This window comes from Microcebus murinus, chromosome 2 (assembly GCF_040939455.1).
Source record: "Microcebus murinus isolate Inina chromosome 2, M.murinus_Inina_mat1.0, whole genome shotgun sequence".
NCBI classification, from domain to species: domain Eukaryota; kingdom Metazoa; phylum Chordata; class Mammalia; order Primates; family Cheirogaleidae; genus Microcebus; species Microcebus murinus.
Window position 1 is genome coordinate 35,080,823 of NC_134105.1, and position 14,009 is coordinate 35,094,831.

At 49.4% G+C, this 14,009-nt stretch overlaps 1 protein-coding gene across 8 annotated transcripts in view; it reads right to left on the minus strand.

Annotated features, from left to right (window-relative positions):
* Positions 1–327: 327 nt before the first annotated feature.
* Positions 328–14,009, minus strand: part of MKNK1 (MAPK interacting serine/threonine kinase 1) — a 57,665-nt gene continuing 43,983 nt past the window's right edge. For 5 of the 8 annotated variants that reach the window (XM_075998002.1, XM_012776089.3, XM_075998005.1 and 2 more), the window contains 6 exons: positions 11,042–11,097; positions 7,309–7,404; positions 5,510–5,704; positions 4,160–4,324; positions 2,920–2,963; positions 328–1,669 (listed from right to left, as the gene is read on the minus strand). In XM_075998002.1, the coding sequence (XP_075854117.1) occupies positions 1,435–1,669; positions 2,920–2,963; positions 4,160–4,324; positions 5,510–5,704; positions 7,309–7,404; positions 11,042–11,097 (791 nt within the window). In that variant the 3' untranslated portion in view covers positions 328–1,434. The other 3 variants (XM_075998014.1, XM_012776085.2, XM_075998009.1) reach the window with 2 other exon arrangements.

Genomic DNA, 14,009 nt, shown 5'->3' on the forward strand with positions numbered 1-14,009 from the left:
AGCATGTTTTGAAGTCTACTTGTGTCACGGCATTACAGCTGACACCACTTCTACTGCTCAGTGGGGGGCTCCTAAAAAGCAGAGGCCGCTTCTTACTCACCTCTGGGGTCCTGGCACAGGAGAAGTGACTGATAAATGAATTTCATTTCCTTACTTAAAAAAGAAAAGCAATGTCTCCTTCACCTTGTGGTGCAGACCAAATTTGGTTTTCTATTTGGGGTCCTGACAAGGGCAGCTTCCCCCCCCTGGCTGGACTCAGCCCCGTGCAAAAGGCCTGCCTCCTTCTCAGGTCTGCAGGGAAAGGACGGACCACTGAGCAGGCCACAGTTAGAATTTAAGTTTTATTAAAACAAGCACAATATATAAAACCATCCTTGTGTTGTATAAACATCTGACATATGCAAATCTATTTTCTTTATATAAATCAATAGCTCAGCTCTTGCGACAGGGGCTGTACCTTCATGCTGTTTGGGGCTGCTCTGACCCAGCTTTGCCCCAGGTGCAGGGCTCCATCTGACTGCCCAGACCTGTGCCGCCTCCATGTGACATGACACCGGCACTGTCTCCACTGTCTCCAAGTTGCTCCTCATAGCAACGGCTTAAAACCAGTTAGAATAACAGGGACTAGCTCGTTAAAACCTAAACGCGTGGACATTCCCGAAACAAGAGCAAGCCCGTATGTGCGTGCTCTGGGAAGTCCACGGGCTTGTGGTGGGAGTTTAAAGTCCCACCTTTGCTGGAAGAGCCTGGTTAAAAACAAACTTTATAAAAACAACATAGGACTTTAGCAGCAATCACAAACGAAGAAGAGGATGATAAATGAGGAGCACATTTCGGTCACGGCGAAGAAAGATTATGTGCTTCTGTGCTACACGCTGGAAGACTGATCTGGTTTCCTGAACGAGGAAGATTCCTGCCCTTCCCTGAATTGAGGGGATGGCTTTGCTCAGCCAAGGGAGAGGACGGGCAAAGAGGACGTGCGGAGGACAGAGGAAGGTGGAGGACGGCCAGAGGAGGGTGACAGTGCAGAGAGTTGGAAGAGGCACGTGTCGCAGCCACTGTCAACGGATGCTCCTGGCTTCTGGAAGCTGGCTCCCTGAAGGCTGCAGCCCCAGCGCCTCTGCGGTGGGAGCTGGATCCTCTGCAGGCGGTGAGCAGGTGGAGCCTGGCAAAGAGATGTTCCCGCCACAGGCGATTATGCAAAGTGACAAGTGATTGCTTTCGTTTTCAAAGACAACCCCTTAGGAAAAGCTTTTTCCTCCAGGACCCTGGGGAAATGGGGGGTTGAGTGGGAACCTCAGGGCCTTTGTAGAGAAAAGGCCTGATGGAGCCACAATGCAGGCCCGTTGCCTTTCTGTAGACTTTGGCCACACGGGTTTCCACAGGGGCCATGACTGGACAGGCCTGGGGCCTACAAGGTGTGACTGGAGTGGCTCAGAGTGCTGTGGGTGTCGGGCACGGTCCCTCATCTCCACTGCGGCCTGCCTGGGCCAGGGCCCGCCGGCGGGCCAGCCGAGACTTGGAGGGAGGGGAGAGCTTCATGGAGCCGAGGCCCTCAGCCAGCGCCTCTGGCCCCCCTGCCAGTTCGTTCTCCTCGTGCTGTGACAGCTGGCGGTTAAGGGCGATGGCCTCCGCGGCGAACAGCGTCAGGTCCATCGTGCTGCTGTTCCTACAGGGGCCAGGGAAGGCACAGAAGAGAGAGAGGCAGGGCTCAGGGTCAGCAGGGCAGCTGCTGGGCACTCCTGCTCGCTGCCGCGGTTCCACGTGCCCACCAGACTGCCCGCACACGCACAGGCGCTCTCCGAAGCAGTTCTTGCCTGCGTTTGAAATCTTGCTCCACCGAGGCTAGAATGGCCTTTAGCTCCAAGTGCAGTCAAGTGCAGTCCCTAGACTTGACAGTCGGGCAAATGCACCCCTGTGCTCACAACACCCTCCTCTGAGCTCCCACAGCTCTGCACACAGCTCGATCAGAGGAAGAGCTGTGGCACACGAAACTCACGCGTCTGTCCCTCTCCCCCATCAAGGCAGAGCACCCAGAGAGGGCCTGTGCCAGTTATGCCCGTGTCCCCAGAGCCCAGCTCGGGGCTGGCGTGTAACAAACACTCCAGGTGTGCTGCATAAATCTAAGTGGGCTCTGAGGTTTGGTGCCTCCAAGCATCTGGGGGCAGCTCTGGGAATCAGGTAGGAACCCACGCTGGGCAACAGCGTTCCTAGGCACAAACGGAGACTGTGGAGGTGAGACTTCCCTGTGTGGCTCCTAAATACCAGCACAGGGCTGGTTCCGGAGGGGATTCCCATACCGCTTAGCCCTTGCCTTGTGGGAACAGAGCCGTGCTCACTGGGAACGTAGTTCAGCTATTGGAAGGCTCTGGAGTCTACATCCAGGGCTACCATGTGGCCCCAAGCAAGTTAACCTGCTCTCTCTCCTCCTCAGTTTTCTCATCTGTGAAATGGGGATAAGGACATAACATATACAAAGCCCCTAACACCAACATCTTGACATGTGGTCAGGATTTAGTACATGGTGGCCATGATTACTGTCTGTGGTAGTGTGTGATGACTGGTCCCACTGCCTCACAGTGCCCCTCTCCTGCTGCTTCTCCACCTGCCAGCGCAGGGGAAGCCTCAGTTGGGCTGTCTTTGGGCTGTAAGTGGCGACTTCCAGTTACAAATCAAGTGGGTAGGCAAACAGTGCAAGGAGGGGCCTTAATGGTGCTGGAGGGCAGAGGAAGCAATCTAGGTGGAGGAACAAAACAGAGAGAGCCATCTAGAGCAGAGGAAGAGAGTGAGGAGAGGAAGCAGGGAGAAGGCTACTGTGCCTAGGGGTGGCTCCTCGTCCCTCATCTCCCCATGCATTCTGGCTGAGAGCTGGAGGGACTGTCAAAGCCAAAGAGAGAAGGTGCTGGGGTGAGCATTTACCTCTGGAGGACTTGCGGCGTGGGGAGTCCCCTTTCTGGAGCTTGCTAGAATGGGAAGGACAGATGTGTGGGTGAGCGCTGCTCCCTCCTTCCAAGGGCTGCCCCCACCCAGACCAGCACAGAGTGGGTAGGTTACTGCAGGCTCTGGGCCCAGCACAGGGACGGAGCTATGCTTGCCTGTGGGGTCAGGCCTTCTAAGGAGAGAGCAAGAAAGGTACAATCTGAAGACACAGCCCCCAACGTGCATGGAGAGCCCCTCTCTCCCTTTGCTCAGCAGGGTCCCAATCTTCTTCCAAGATCCAGCCCAAGGGTCACTTCCCCTGTGAAGCATTGTCCCTTCCTGCCACCTCCCTACCCACTTAAGCAGAGGTGGTGGTACAACTGGCCCAGTTGTAACCCTGGGGCTACACTTACCTGGCACACTCTACAGACCCCCCTTTTAATAAGCATTTATCGCACTGTCCTGTAATTTATTCCCTTGTCTACCTCTCTCCAATGGCGACGGGGCCTGAGTCTCGCTTGTCCCTGCACTGCCAGTGTCTGGCATGCAGTAGGTGTGTGCACTTGGGTGCCTGGGAATTAGCCACTTAGACGCTCTTGGATCAGGTCCCTGTCTGTGACGTGGGCTGGCAATGCTTGCCTCCTTCCACCGGCAGGGCCCCTGAGCCCAGCAAGGGCCTGGCAGACCAAGGAGACAAAGTAAGTCACCAAGGAGTCTGGCAGATCCCTTGGAGAGAGAGAGGTCAGGTATTGTGACTAACCAAGGAGGGTTTTAAAAAATATTTTCTAGTGAAGATTTGGATCCTTAGCCCTGGGCAAACCACTACCATTCATCTTCCAGGTCAGCTGCGTGCCCCCATCACAGCCACAGGGCAATGCCATGCTTGCTTCCGGGTGCTCTCAGCTAATGACGTTTTTGTGTAAGAGGATGGTGCTGCGGGCCTCAGATGATGACACCAGACTGCTTCCTGGGCTGGGTGCCTCTTCCAATAGTGGGATGCATGTGCCAAATCCCCTGGAGGGCTCTTTTGGGGGTTAGTCTGTGGCCATGGTTAGAGCCAAGGCCACGGAGCGTAAGGGGCTCAGCCTGGGCGAAGAGAGGAGTCAGTTCACCGCCCACACACAGGGGCGGAAGCTGCTGTAGGACCTCCCTGCAGCTGAGGTCAGCCACCGGCTGGCGTTTAGCACTCTCTGGGACGAGCACTTCCTCGTGGCCATGCCGCAGGACTGGGGGCACTCACCCCCTGCACCCACGGGTGCTGCAGCACCTGGGCAGCGCTGAGTCTCTGCTTGGCATCTCGCACCAGGAGCCTGCAGATGAGGTCTTTGGCCTCGCTGGAGATGTGCGCCCAGTCCTTGTCCGGAAACTCATACTTGCCTTCCTGGATACTCTCAAACAGCTTGTTCTAGGTAAAGAAGATTCCTCCTGAGGCCACACTGGCCAGAGATGGGCAGGATGTGCCCATCGCTGATCTGATCACCTGGCTTCAATCAACCTCAGCTGCAGCTGCAGCTCATGGCTTGGAGATGCCACAGCCCGGGGCCCCTTCCCACACCCCGGGGCCCCTTCCCACACCCCACTCTCCCTTAAATCATCAAACTCTACAGAATGCCTGTGGCAGGCTGGGAGGGCTGTGCTGCCTGGGGGACTGGATGGTGATGAGAAGGAACATTGCCCCCAGCACAAAGCCCACACTCCTTGCCCTTCCCTGGAGGGCCTTCTGTGACCCTCTGAGGCCTCACCGCCCACCACCTGCTGCCTTACACGCCACGCTTCCTCCCTTGCACATGGCTGTTTCACATGTCCCTCTCTCTGCCTGTGCCTTCTACCTGCATTTCCCGCTCCTTTTCCCTGGGCAACACTTATCCTTTATTTTTATTGTCTGAGACAGAGTCTCACTCTGTTGCCCAGACTAGAGTGAGTGCTGTGGAGTCAGCCTAGCTCACAGCAACCTCAAACTCCTGGGCTCAAGCGATCCTCCTGCCTCAGCCTCCCGAGTAGCTGGGACTACAGGCATGCACCACCATGCCCGGCTAGTTTTTCTTATATATGTTAGTTGCCCCATTAATTTCTTTCTATTTATAGTAGAGACGAGGTCTCGCTCTTGCTCAGGCTGGTTTCGAACTCCTGACCTTGAGCAATCTGCCTGCCTGCCTCGGCCTCCCAGAGTACTAGGATTACAGGCGTGAGCCACCGCGCCCAGCCAACACTTATCCTTTAAAAGCCAGCTCAGGTATGATGTTCTCTAACAACCCTCTCCGAGCTCCTGGCTGGGCTGAGTGCCTGATTATGTCTATTTTACCTTGTGGCTGCCCTGACAGAAGAGGGAGGGGTATATACAAATATAATGAGTGAGATATGCAACCTCTGGGGGATGGTCACGCTTGAAGCTCTGACTTGAGGGGGGAGGGGGGCATGGGCAATATATGTAACCTTAACATTTGTACCCCCATAATATGATGAAATTAAAAAAAAATGGAAAAAAATAAAGCCCTTTCCAGATCAGGAATACCCTTCCGTCCTGCTGGCCTCCCACAACCACAACGAGCCCCTGTAGGGCCTACGTAGCAGCCCCTGGGGCCGCACTCACCTGGCACACCCTGCAGACCTCGCCCCGGTCCCAGCCACAGTCTGCCCCGCAGTGACCGACAAACGGGGGGTAGCCACTCAGCATGATGTAGAGGACCACGCCCAGGCTCCACAGGTCACAGCGCTTGTCATAGAAAGTGGCCTGGTCCGTGAAGACCTCCACCACCTCGGGGGCCATGTACTCTGCAGAGCCACACTGTGGGGTGGGGGGTGGCAGGAGAGATGGCAGAGAGAGAGGCTCAGTCACCGGGAGGGCATGGCAGAGGGCAGACTGTACTGGGACTGCAGCAAGACGATGGAGGGGTGGGGTACAGAGCAGGAAGTCATCAGCAAGGCCAGCTAGAGAGCTCACCAGATGCCACCGAGGCACTCAGAGAAGCTGGGCCAAGCCAGCGTTTGTTAACCGAGCCCCACCATCCCCCAAGATCCACATGACCAGCTCCGAGCAGCCTTATCTTTGCAGGTCCTTCTCCAGCAGGCAGAGACCTTTGGCCAAGAAGCTTCAGGAGTCTGTCCCTGCTCCAGCTCTCCACAGACAGACACTTCATGCATAGGTAATTAAATGTGCCAGGAATACGGCTCTGGGAGGGAGATCTGTGGAGATCCAATTCCACACAGCAAGGATTTCCTAAAGTGAATCCTGCCTAGCTCTCCTGCTAGCTCACAGCGAGGACGCACAAGAATTCAGAATTCAGAGATCATCAAAGCTAGAACAGCTCTTCGAACAAATCTGATCTTCCCACCCTTCCCATTTACAGGTGGCAAAGGCAGGACCTAGAAAGGGACAGGGACTGTTTGAGCACATCAGTGGAAGACCTGGGGCCAGAACCCAGGATTTATCTCCCTCTCGCCCCCTTAGGAAAACTGCTAGTGAGAACAAAACACATTTTGTCCACTCCCTCCTGCTTATGTCAGGCTCACCAAGAAACAACCTCTCAAATGAATTTGATTGGAAGGTTAAGTGTTCTCAGGAAAAGATATTTTCCTTGTTATTGGCAATTAGGGTTAATGATTTTGAGACCAAGGCAGCCCAGCATGTTAGAAGCTAACACACAAACATTCCTAATAATGTTACTTAGAATAAGACACAGTATAAGCATATTTAAAGGCATGTCTTAAAAAAGGATTATTAGGAAAATTTACTTGTGAAACATGCAAATCTCAAAAGAATAATAATAATCGTAGCATATCAAGTATGTACAAGAGATGTCTTAAGAAGAGGCAGTAGCAGCACCACCTGGGCATAAAATGTGAAGTCAGAGAAGCAACAGGATGACTTGCCTTAGTGATCCCACATGCACATTGCCTGGGACCTCAGAGTTCCCGCTAGAGAGAGACTATCCTTCCACGGTGGGGGAGAACAGCCCCCATCCTCCATCACAATGGGGATAGGCTTTATAGAACTACCACATGCTCATATGCAAAAGGGCTGGCCTGGGAGTCGAGTCTGTTTTCACCTGAGTCAGGAGTCAGGGCTTAGCCTGTGCTTACAGTTACAATTTATCCCTTCATCAGCAGGGATGACCCATCCCAAACTAAAAGCCCTAATGTCACTTTCATTAGCACCTAAGGGGAAGGGGCAGGCTTGGGAGCGACAATACAGAGCCCAGAGCCCACGAGCCAAATGACAACCTGGACAGTGGGATATGCTACAGATCCACTTGATACAAGGGATCCACTCGACCCCTTGGCTTTCCTTCCTCCACCCTCTGCTCAAGACTCCCCAACTTTGGTGCAGGGGGCACTCCAAATGCACAGGAGCCCAGAAGGAAGTTACCCAGGGTACCCAGCCACACATACCGGGGTGGTGAGCTCTGGTGTGGTTATGGGGGTACAGGAGTTGTTCAGTTTCACCCCACTGCCCAAGTCAAAGTCACAGATTTTTACCGGAGACACCTGAAAAGGAAAACAGAAGCCGAGGTCACAGATATAAGAAACTACAGGGGCTGGTGCAGTGGCTCACGCTTGTAATCCCAGCAGTTTGAGAGGCAGAGGTGGTAAGATCGCCTGAGCCCAGGAGTTAGAGACCAGACTGGGCAACACAGTGAGACCCTGTCTCTACAAAACATAAGAAATTTAACCAGATGTGGTAGTACACACTTGTAGTCCCAGTGAAGAGCGAGACTCTGTCTAAAAAACAAAAAGAATCAGAGAGCATGAGGAACTCGATGTGACTGTCACACTGCAGCTGGCTTTATCTACCAGGTCATATTCACTCTCCTTGGGTTAATGAGAAGTCCCTAGAGGTCTTTTTCCAAGGTGTCCTCTTCCCCATGCTCTCTTATTTCCCAACTAAGAGAAAAACAGGCGAACTATACAGTGTGGACTGTCACGAAGTTAGTAGAAAATAAGTACGGAACTCTTGCCCGCCAACACTGGTGCAGGCTGCATCACGGGAGCTAGAGGAGTTCACACGCACTCCTGACAGACTCCCTGCAGCCCATTCAGTGGAGGGCAAAGGAGCTTGGAGTAAAACCTTGGCCACCTCACTGGCTTAGGGTGACTGATGCATCCTGGGGTGCTTGCTTGGGACTTTTTCAGTTTAAGCACTGAAAGCCCTGTGTTCCGGGAAGCCCCTCAGTCCTTGGAAAACTGGGACGGTTGGTCACTCTGGGCAGTATCAACACAGCAGCCAAGCCCAGAACTGGATGCTGCACCTGAGAACGAGACATGGTGACTCATCTTCGGAGCCAACCAGGAGGGCAGTTTGGGTGCACACGTGAGCGTGTCCTCCACGGTGGAAGCAGCACTGAACAAGCTGAAAATGCTGGTTCTGTGAGTCCTAGGTCACCCATGTACTGCCGGGAAGCCTGGGCAAGTCCCTCAGCTTCTTCCCTTCCTTCTCTCCCTCCCTCCCTTTTTCTTCTTTTCTTTTTCGTTTGGCCCCTTTCTTTTTCATTGTAGTAAAATATAAAATATGCCTATTTGTTTTTTTTGTTTGTTTGGTTTTTTTGAGACAGAGTCTTGCTTTGTTGCCCAGGCTAGAGTGAGTGCCGTGGCGTCAGCCTAGCTCACAGCAGCCTCAAACTCCTAGGCTCAAGCAATCCTCCTGCCTCAGCCTCCCAAGCAGCTGGGACTACAGGCATGTGCCACCATGCCTGGCTAATTTTATCTACATATATTAGTTGGCCAATTAATTTCTTTCTATTTATAGTAGAGACGGGGTCTTGCTCTTGCTCAGGCTGGTTTCGAACTCCTGACCTCGAGCACGCCAACCGCCTCAGCCTCCCAGAGTGCCAGGATTACAGGCGTGAGCCACTGCGCCTGGCCGTTTTTTTTTTTTTAAGAGGTTCTGTCTCCCAGGCTGGAGTGCAGTGGCATGATCACAGCTCACTGAAGCCTCAAACTCCTGGGCTCAAGTAATCCTCCTGCCTCAGCCTCCCGAGTAGCTGGACCTATAGGTGTGCACCAGCACGTCCATCCCATTTTAGCCATTTTTAAGTGTATATGAAAAACATACACTTAAAAGTCACTGGCATTAAGTAACTATTACATTACCACTATCTGTTTCTAAAACTCTTCCATCAGTCCAATCAGAAACTCTATGTTCATTAAGTAATAACTTCCCATTCTTCTTCTCCCTGGTTCCAAGTACCTTCTAATATACTCTGTCTCTATTCATTTGCCTACTCCAGACATTTTACATAAGTGGAATCATATTTGTCTATGTCTGTCTTACTTTACTTAGCATGCTTTCAAGGTTCATCCATATTGTAGCAGGTATCAAAACTTCATCCTGTTTCATGGCTGAATAATATTTTATTGTATGTGGGTATCACATTGTTTATCTATTTCATCTATTGATGGCCACTTGGGTTGTTTCTACCTTTTGTCTGTTGTGAATAATGTTATAATGAACATCAGTGTACAAGTATCTGTTTGGGTCTCTGTTTTCAGTTCTTTTGGATACATACCTAGGAGTGGAATTGTTGGGTCATATGGTAATTTGTGTTTAGCCTTTTGAGGAACTGCCAGACTGTTTTCCACAGTGACTGTATTATTTAACATTGTTACCAGCAACATATTAGGGTTCCAATTTTCCCATATCTTCACCGACATTTGTTATTTTTCCATCTTTAAAATTATGGCCATCTTAGTAGGTATGAAGTGGTATCTCACAGTGGTTTTGATTTGCATTTCCCTAATAACTAAGGATACTGAACATCTTTTTATATGCTTATTGGCCATTTGTGTATCTTCTTTGGAGAAAATGTCTGTTCAATCCTTTGTCAGTTTTTTTAATTGGGTTGTCTTTTTGTTGTTGAGTTTTAGAAGTCCCTTATATATTTTGGATATTAACCCCTTCTCAGTTGTATGATCTGCAAATATTTTCTCCCATTCTGTAGGACATCTTTTTACTTTCTTGGTGATGCCCTTTGACACTTAGTCTCTCTTATTTTTAGTTTTTCCGACCATTAAAAGGGCATAACAAACTTGTGCCATGAAGATCAAATGAAACAAAGGCCATGAAAGCACATTATATACCAGAGGCAGTAACAGGTAGTGAAGGCACCTATAGAAATCTAGGCTCTTCTACTTACCAGCTGACTGACACTGTACAAGTTTCTTAACCTCTCTAAGCTTCAGTGTCCTCATTCATGAAATGAATCTAATAATAGTATCTACTTCACACAATATTTTAAAATTACTAAATAAATGCTTGGCATAATGTAAGCGGTCAAGGCATATTAAATGTAATTATTAATAGTAATAATGATAAATTATAAAGGTCTATGCTAGATGAGTGACAGGAAGTCGCATGATTTTATTTGAGCTAATCCATTATTATTCCCCACAAAAGAGTGTGAGTAGCAGGTGGACTCACAGATTCATTCACAGGCACCCCTTATTTATGAGCCTTAGCTTCATCTAGACCAAGACATGCATGCTCTTGCAAACATACATGTGTACATACATGTAGAACTGTGAACATGGGTCCCAATACCACTTGGGCCTAAATCCCTCCTATAAACACAGAATTTGTCAGAGTCATACACTAATGGAATTGCAAATACTTCTGTTTACTAGTAGTTTGAGTTAAGGCAACATTTAAAATAGGTTGAATTTGTTCAACACTGAGCATGTTTTGTTTTTAATAGGTACCTTTGGAAATAAAAATGGAAACAGAAGTCCTTTTCAAGAACTTGTTCCTAATTATTACTTCCAGTGGTGGACACCATCTGGTATATACCATAACACAAATACCATTTATAGGTAGAGATCTGCTCCATATAAGATTCAGTTGTTTATGACTCACATCAACTGCTCCAAAAGTAGGTACATTGGACTAGAAAATATTAATTTTGTGTGGGTCTCATATTCTATTAATACAAACTCTGACTTAAGCCAATCACACTGATGATGAAGAGCACAGAAGGGACAAGGATCATAGAAACATTCCATATTAGGTATTATAATATTCTCATCAGTTCAAGTTGGCACCTGAGGCCATGAGCCTAACAATCTATATGGAAAGCAAGGTGGCTTCCCAGATCAGTATAAACTGTAATGTCCCAGATCAGGCCCTAAGTACCTTTTCTGGAGATTCACACAATATATTTTCTGGCTTCAGATCACGATGAGCAATGCCTGAAATGACAAAGAGCAAAGAAATGGTTAACATATGCACATAATTATCAAACATTCCACACACAATTAATTTTTTCCAAATGCTGTTGTTCGCAGATTAATTCCCAATTATGGTACATTAAAAAATCAACGAGCTGCAGGAGGCAGAAGTAACCAGAGACACAAACCAAAAGCAAGTTCTTTTGAAGCAGAGGCTTTAGAAGTCTGGCAGAGGGATAAGAAGACCTAAATGAATCCCAGCCAGCCTACCTTTCAGCACTGCAGTGACCACCAAGAATCAGAAAGCCTACTGCAAAGCACAGCAGAGAGCCCCACAGATGGCAATGCTTGGGACAGCAAGGCAGAAATAATTAGTGCCTTGTTTAAGAGCATCTCGGGGGGCTTACACTGCTCTACCTCATTTCTTCTTGTGTGGCCAATTAAAACATTTCTTCAGTGTGACTCCTGGAATGTTCAGAGAAACCAGTGTTGGTTACCAGATCTCCCAAAGCTTGTGTGATGGCCTCTTCCCCTGCTCTGCACGCCCCAGGCAGCCCTGCCAGCAGCGGAGCAAGGCCTGCTTTGGCCTGAGGGTGCTGCTCTTAAGAGATGACTCCCTGCACTTTGGCCAGGCGTCCTGAAGGAGACTGGAAATAGCAGCCTCACCCAGGAGGGCTGAGCTTTTAACCTGCTGACCTGGCCAGGAGGGCAGCTTTGGGGGAACCTGCTTCTAAACAAAGAAAGGGACAAAGAGCCAAGTCATAGGGGCCATGGTGGAGGACATGGAAACATCCCTTTCCTCTTTCCTTCTGCAGCACGCACAGCACAGAGACAGAGGGGCTGGTGGGCTGAGCCAGAGTCACACAGCCACTGCTTGGAAGTACTGCAAAGCCACAGAGGGTTCCTGGGTGATGAGAAGCAGACTCTGCTTCTCGAGAATTCCCTCGACGATCAACTTGTCCTGCAGCCCTCCAATGCCCTAGTGGACCGCAAAGGCCGAGCCCCGCCCACCTGAGGCACCTTACTAGAGAGGAAAAACCTGAGCTCCAGCGAGCTAAGTAACTTCATCAGTCACCTAATTGAATGAGAACCCAGAGCAACTCAGTCCAGGCTGCACAAATTGAGTCGGGCTGCAGCTCGCCACACTAAAAGTGAAAGATATTTTCCATTACAGCAAGTGCTCCCACAGAAGGATCACGAAGCGCGCATGGAGCCTTACTCTCCAAATAGGTGCCCGTGGCCCAGCTGTCCCGCAGCCTGAGCACTCGGAGAGCCCGGCGGTAATAATGGGTCTGCTGTGTGAGCACACCGGCCATCGAGCCGCTCCGGTTCATTTCCCAGAGGTTAAGCTGCAGTGTGTCCAGTATTTAAAAGTATGGAACTTGTTTCAGGCCTGACCCATTCTTGCCCAATTCATCTTCCCAGTGTGAAGTTATTTAGAAAACAGCCTAGTTCAGCTGGAAATCGTTTTTCATCCCCTCCAACTTCTAGTCACATGGGCAGCCGGCCAGCTAGATGTTAACAAGCACTTCAGACCCCCTAAGACACCACCAGCCTCTGTTCCCTTCAGTGCATTCTTGTAAATAAATAAATAAAAAATAAAACCGCCTTTACCACCCCCTCCAAGGTATGGATCTTGTAAAAAGCGTGACCCAGTTTTGCAATCTACAGAGGCAGCTTGGGGAGCAGTTGTAAATCTTTGTCAGGCAGGTGTTACCTACATGCATCCCAGCTTTCAGAAACACAACTGCTGCTATTCATCATGCTGCAGAAGGGCCAGACCCCCCCTTCCAGGGGTTTCCATCCTAGGTGCAAGTCAGGGCCCCAGCACGGGCACTGTCAGCACACAGATCTCTTTCAGCCACTGGAGGAAGGGAGGTGGGTCCATGAACCTGAACCCCCACACCCCCGCACACAAGCCAGGCCAGTCGGCGCTGGATGCTGGCCCAGAGTGGGACGTGTGAGCAGCATGCCTGCGACTGGCCCTGAGCACACACTGGTGCTGCTGCCAACATCCACAATGGGAATAGACCTAAGTCACAGATTATTTGCTCCCCGCAACCCCGCCCCAGCAGGCAGAATGCTTTAGCAAGGGATTTAATATTAATATTAGGAATAAAAATGCTCTCTGCCTGGTGGGGGATGAGGATGGGGGAAATAACATTTGTTGAAGGACTACTGTGTGCCAGGAACCATGCTCCATCTACACTTGCATATATAGTACGTAAGACACACATGATGACGTAAATGAATTCGTACCTATAAAAGGCTTAGAATAGTGCCTAGCCCCTAACAAGTGCTATCCACGTGTTAGCCACTGTGGATGACGTCATTCTCAGTTCTCCAAATGGCAGGCACTAGTACTGAGGGAGCACACAGCTGGAAAAAAGGATTTTCCCATAGCACCGCTGTTAGGCAAATTTTTAAAAAATGTATATAACAGCCAGACATTTACAGAAATACAAAACACTTAATTTGCAAAAAGATTTAATTCACTATAAAAATTCTTGAATAATCAGTCCAAGGAAAGGGACCGTAAACCAAAGTGTAATTCAAACAAAGGCTGCCTGCTAGTTACCATGGTGATGTTCAACAGATATCTCAAACTTACACATTAATAGAAAAATGCACTTTTCATTTCCTGTGAACAAGATATATAAAACTAAATATATCCCATCATTCCAGTTTTGAAAAGAGAGATACAGGTGATGTATTTTAAACGACTAAAAAGAGTAACACTGATATATTTACACTAGATTGGCTATATTATGTATGAGTTTTATATTGTTCATCAGGAAAAGAAAAGGAGCATCATTCATGTACACAGTTGCATATACACACACTCAACCATACCTTGTTCAATGTAAAATTTATTCTTTTTCCTCCCTGCTCTTTCTCCTCTATCCCTATCCTGCGTAATAGCTCTACCATCT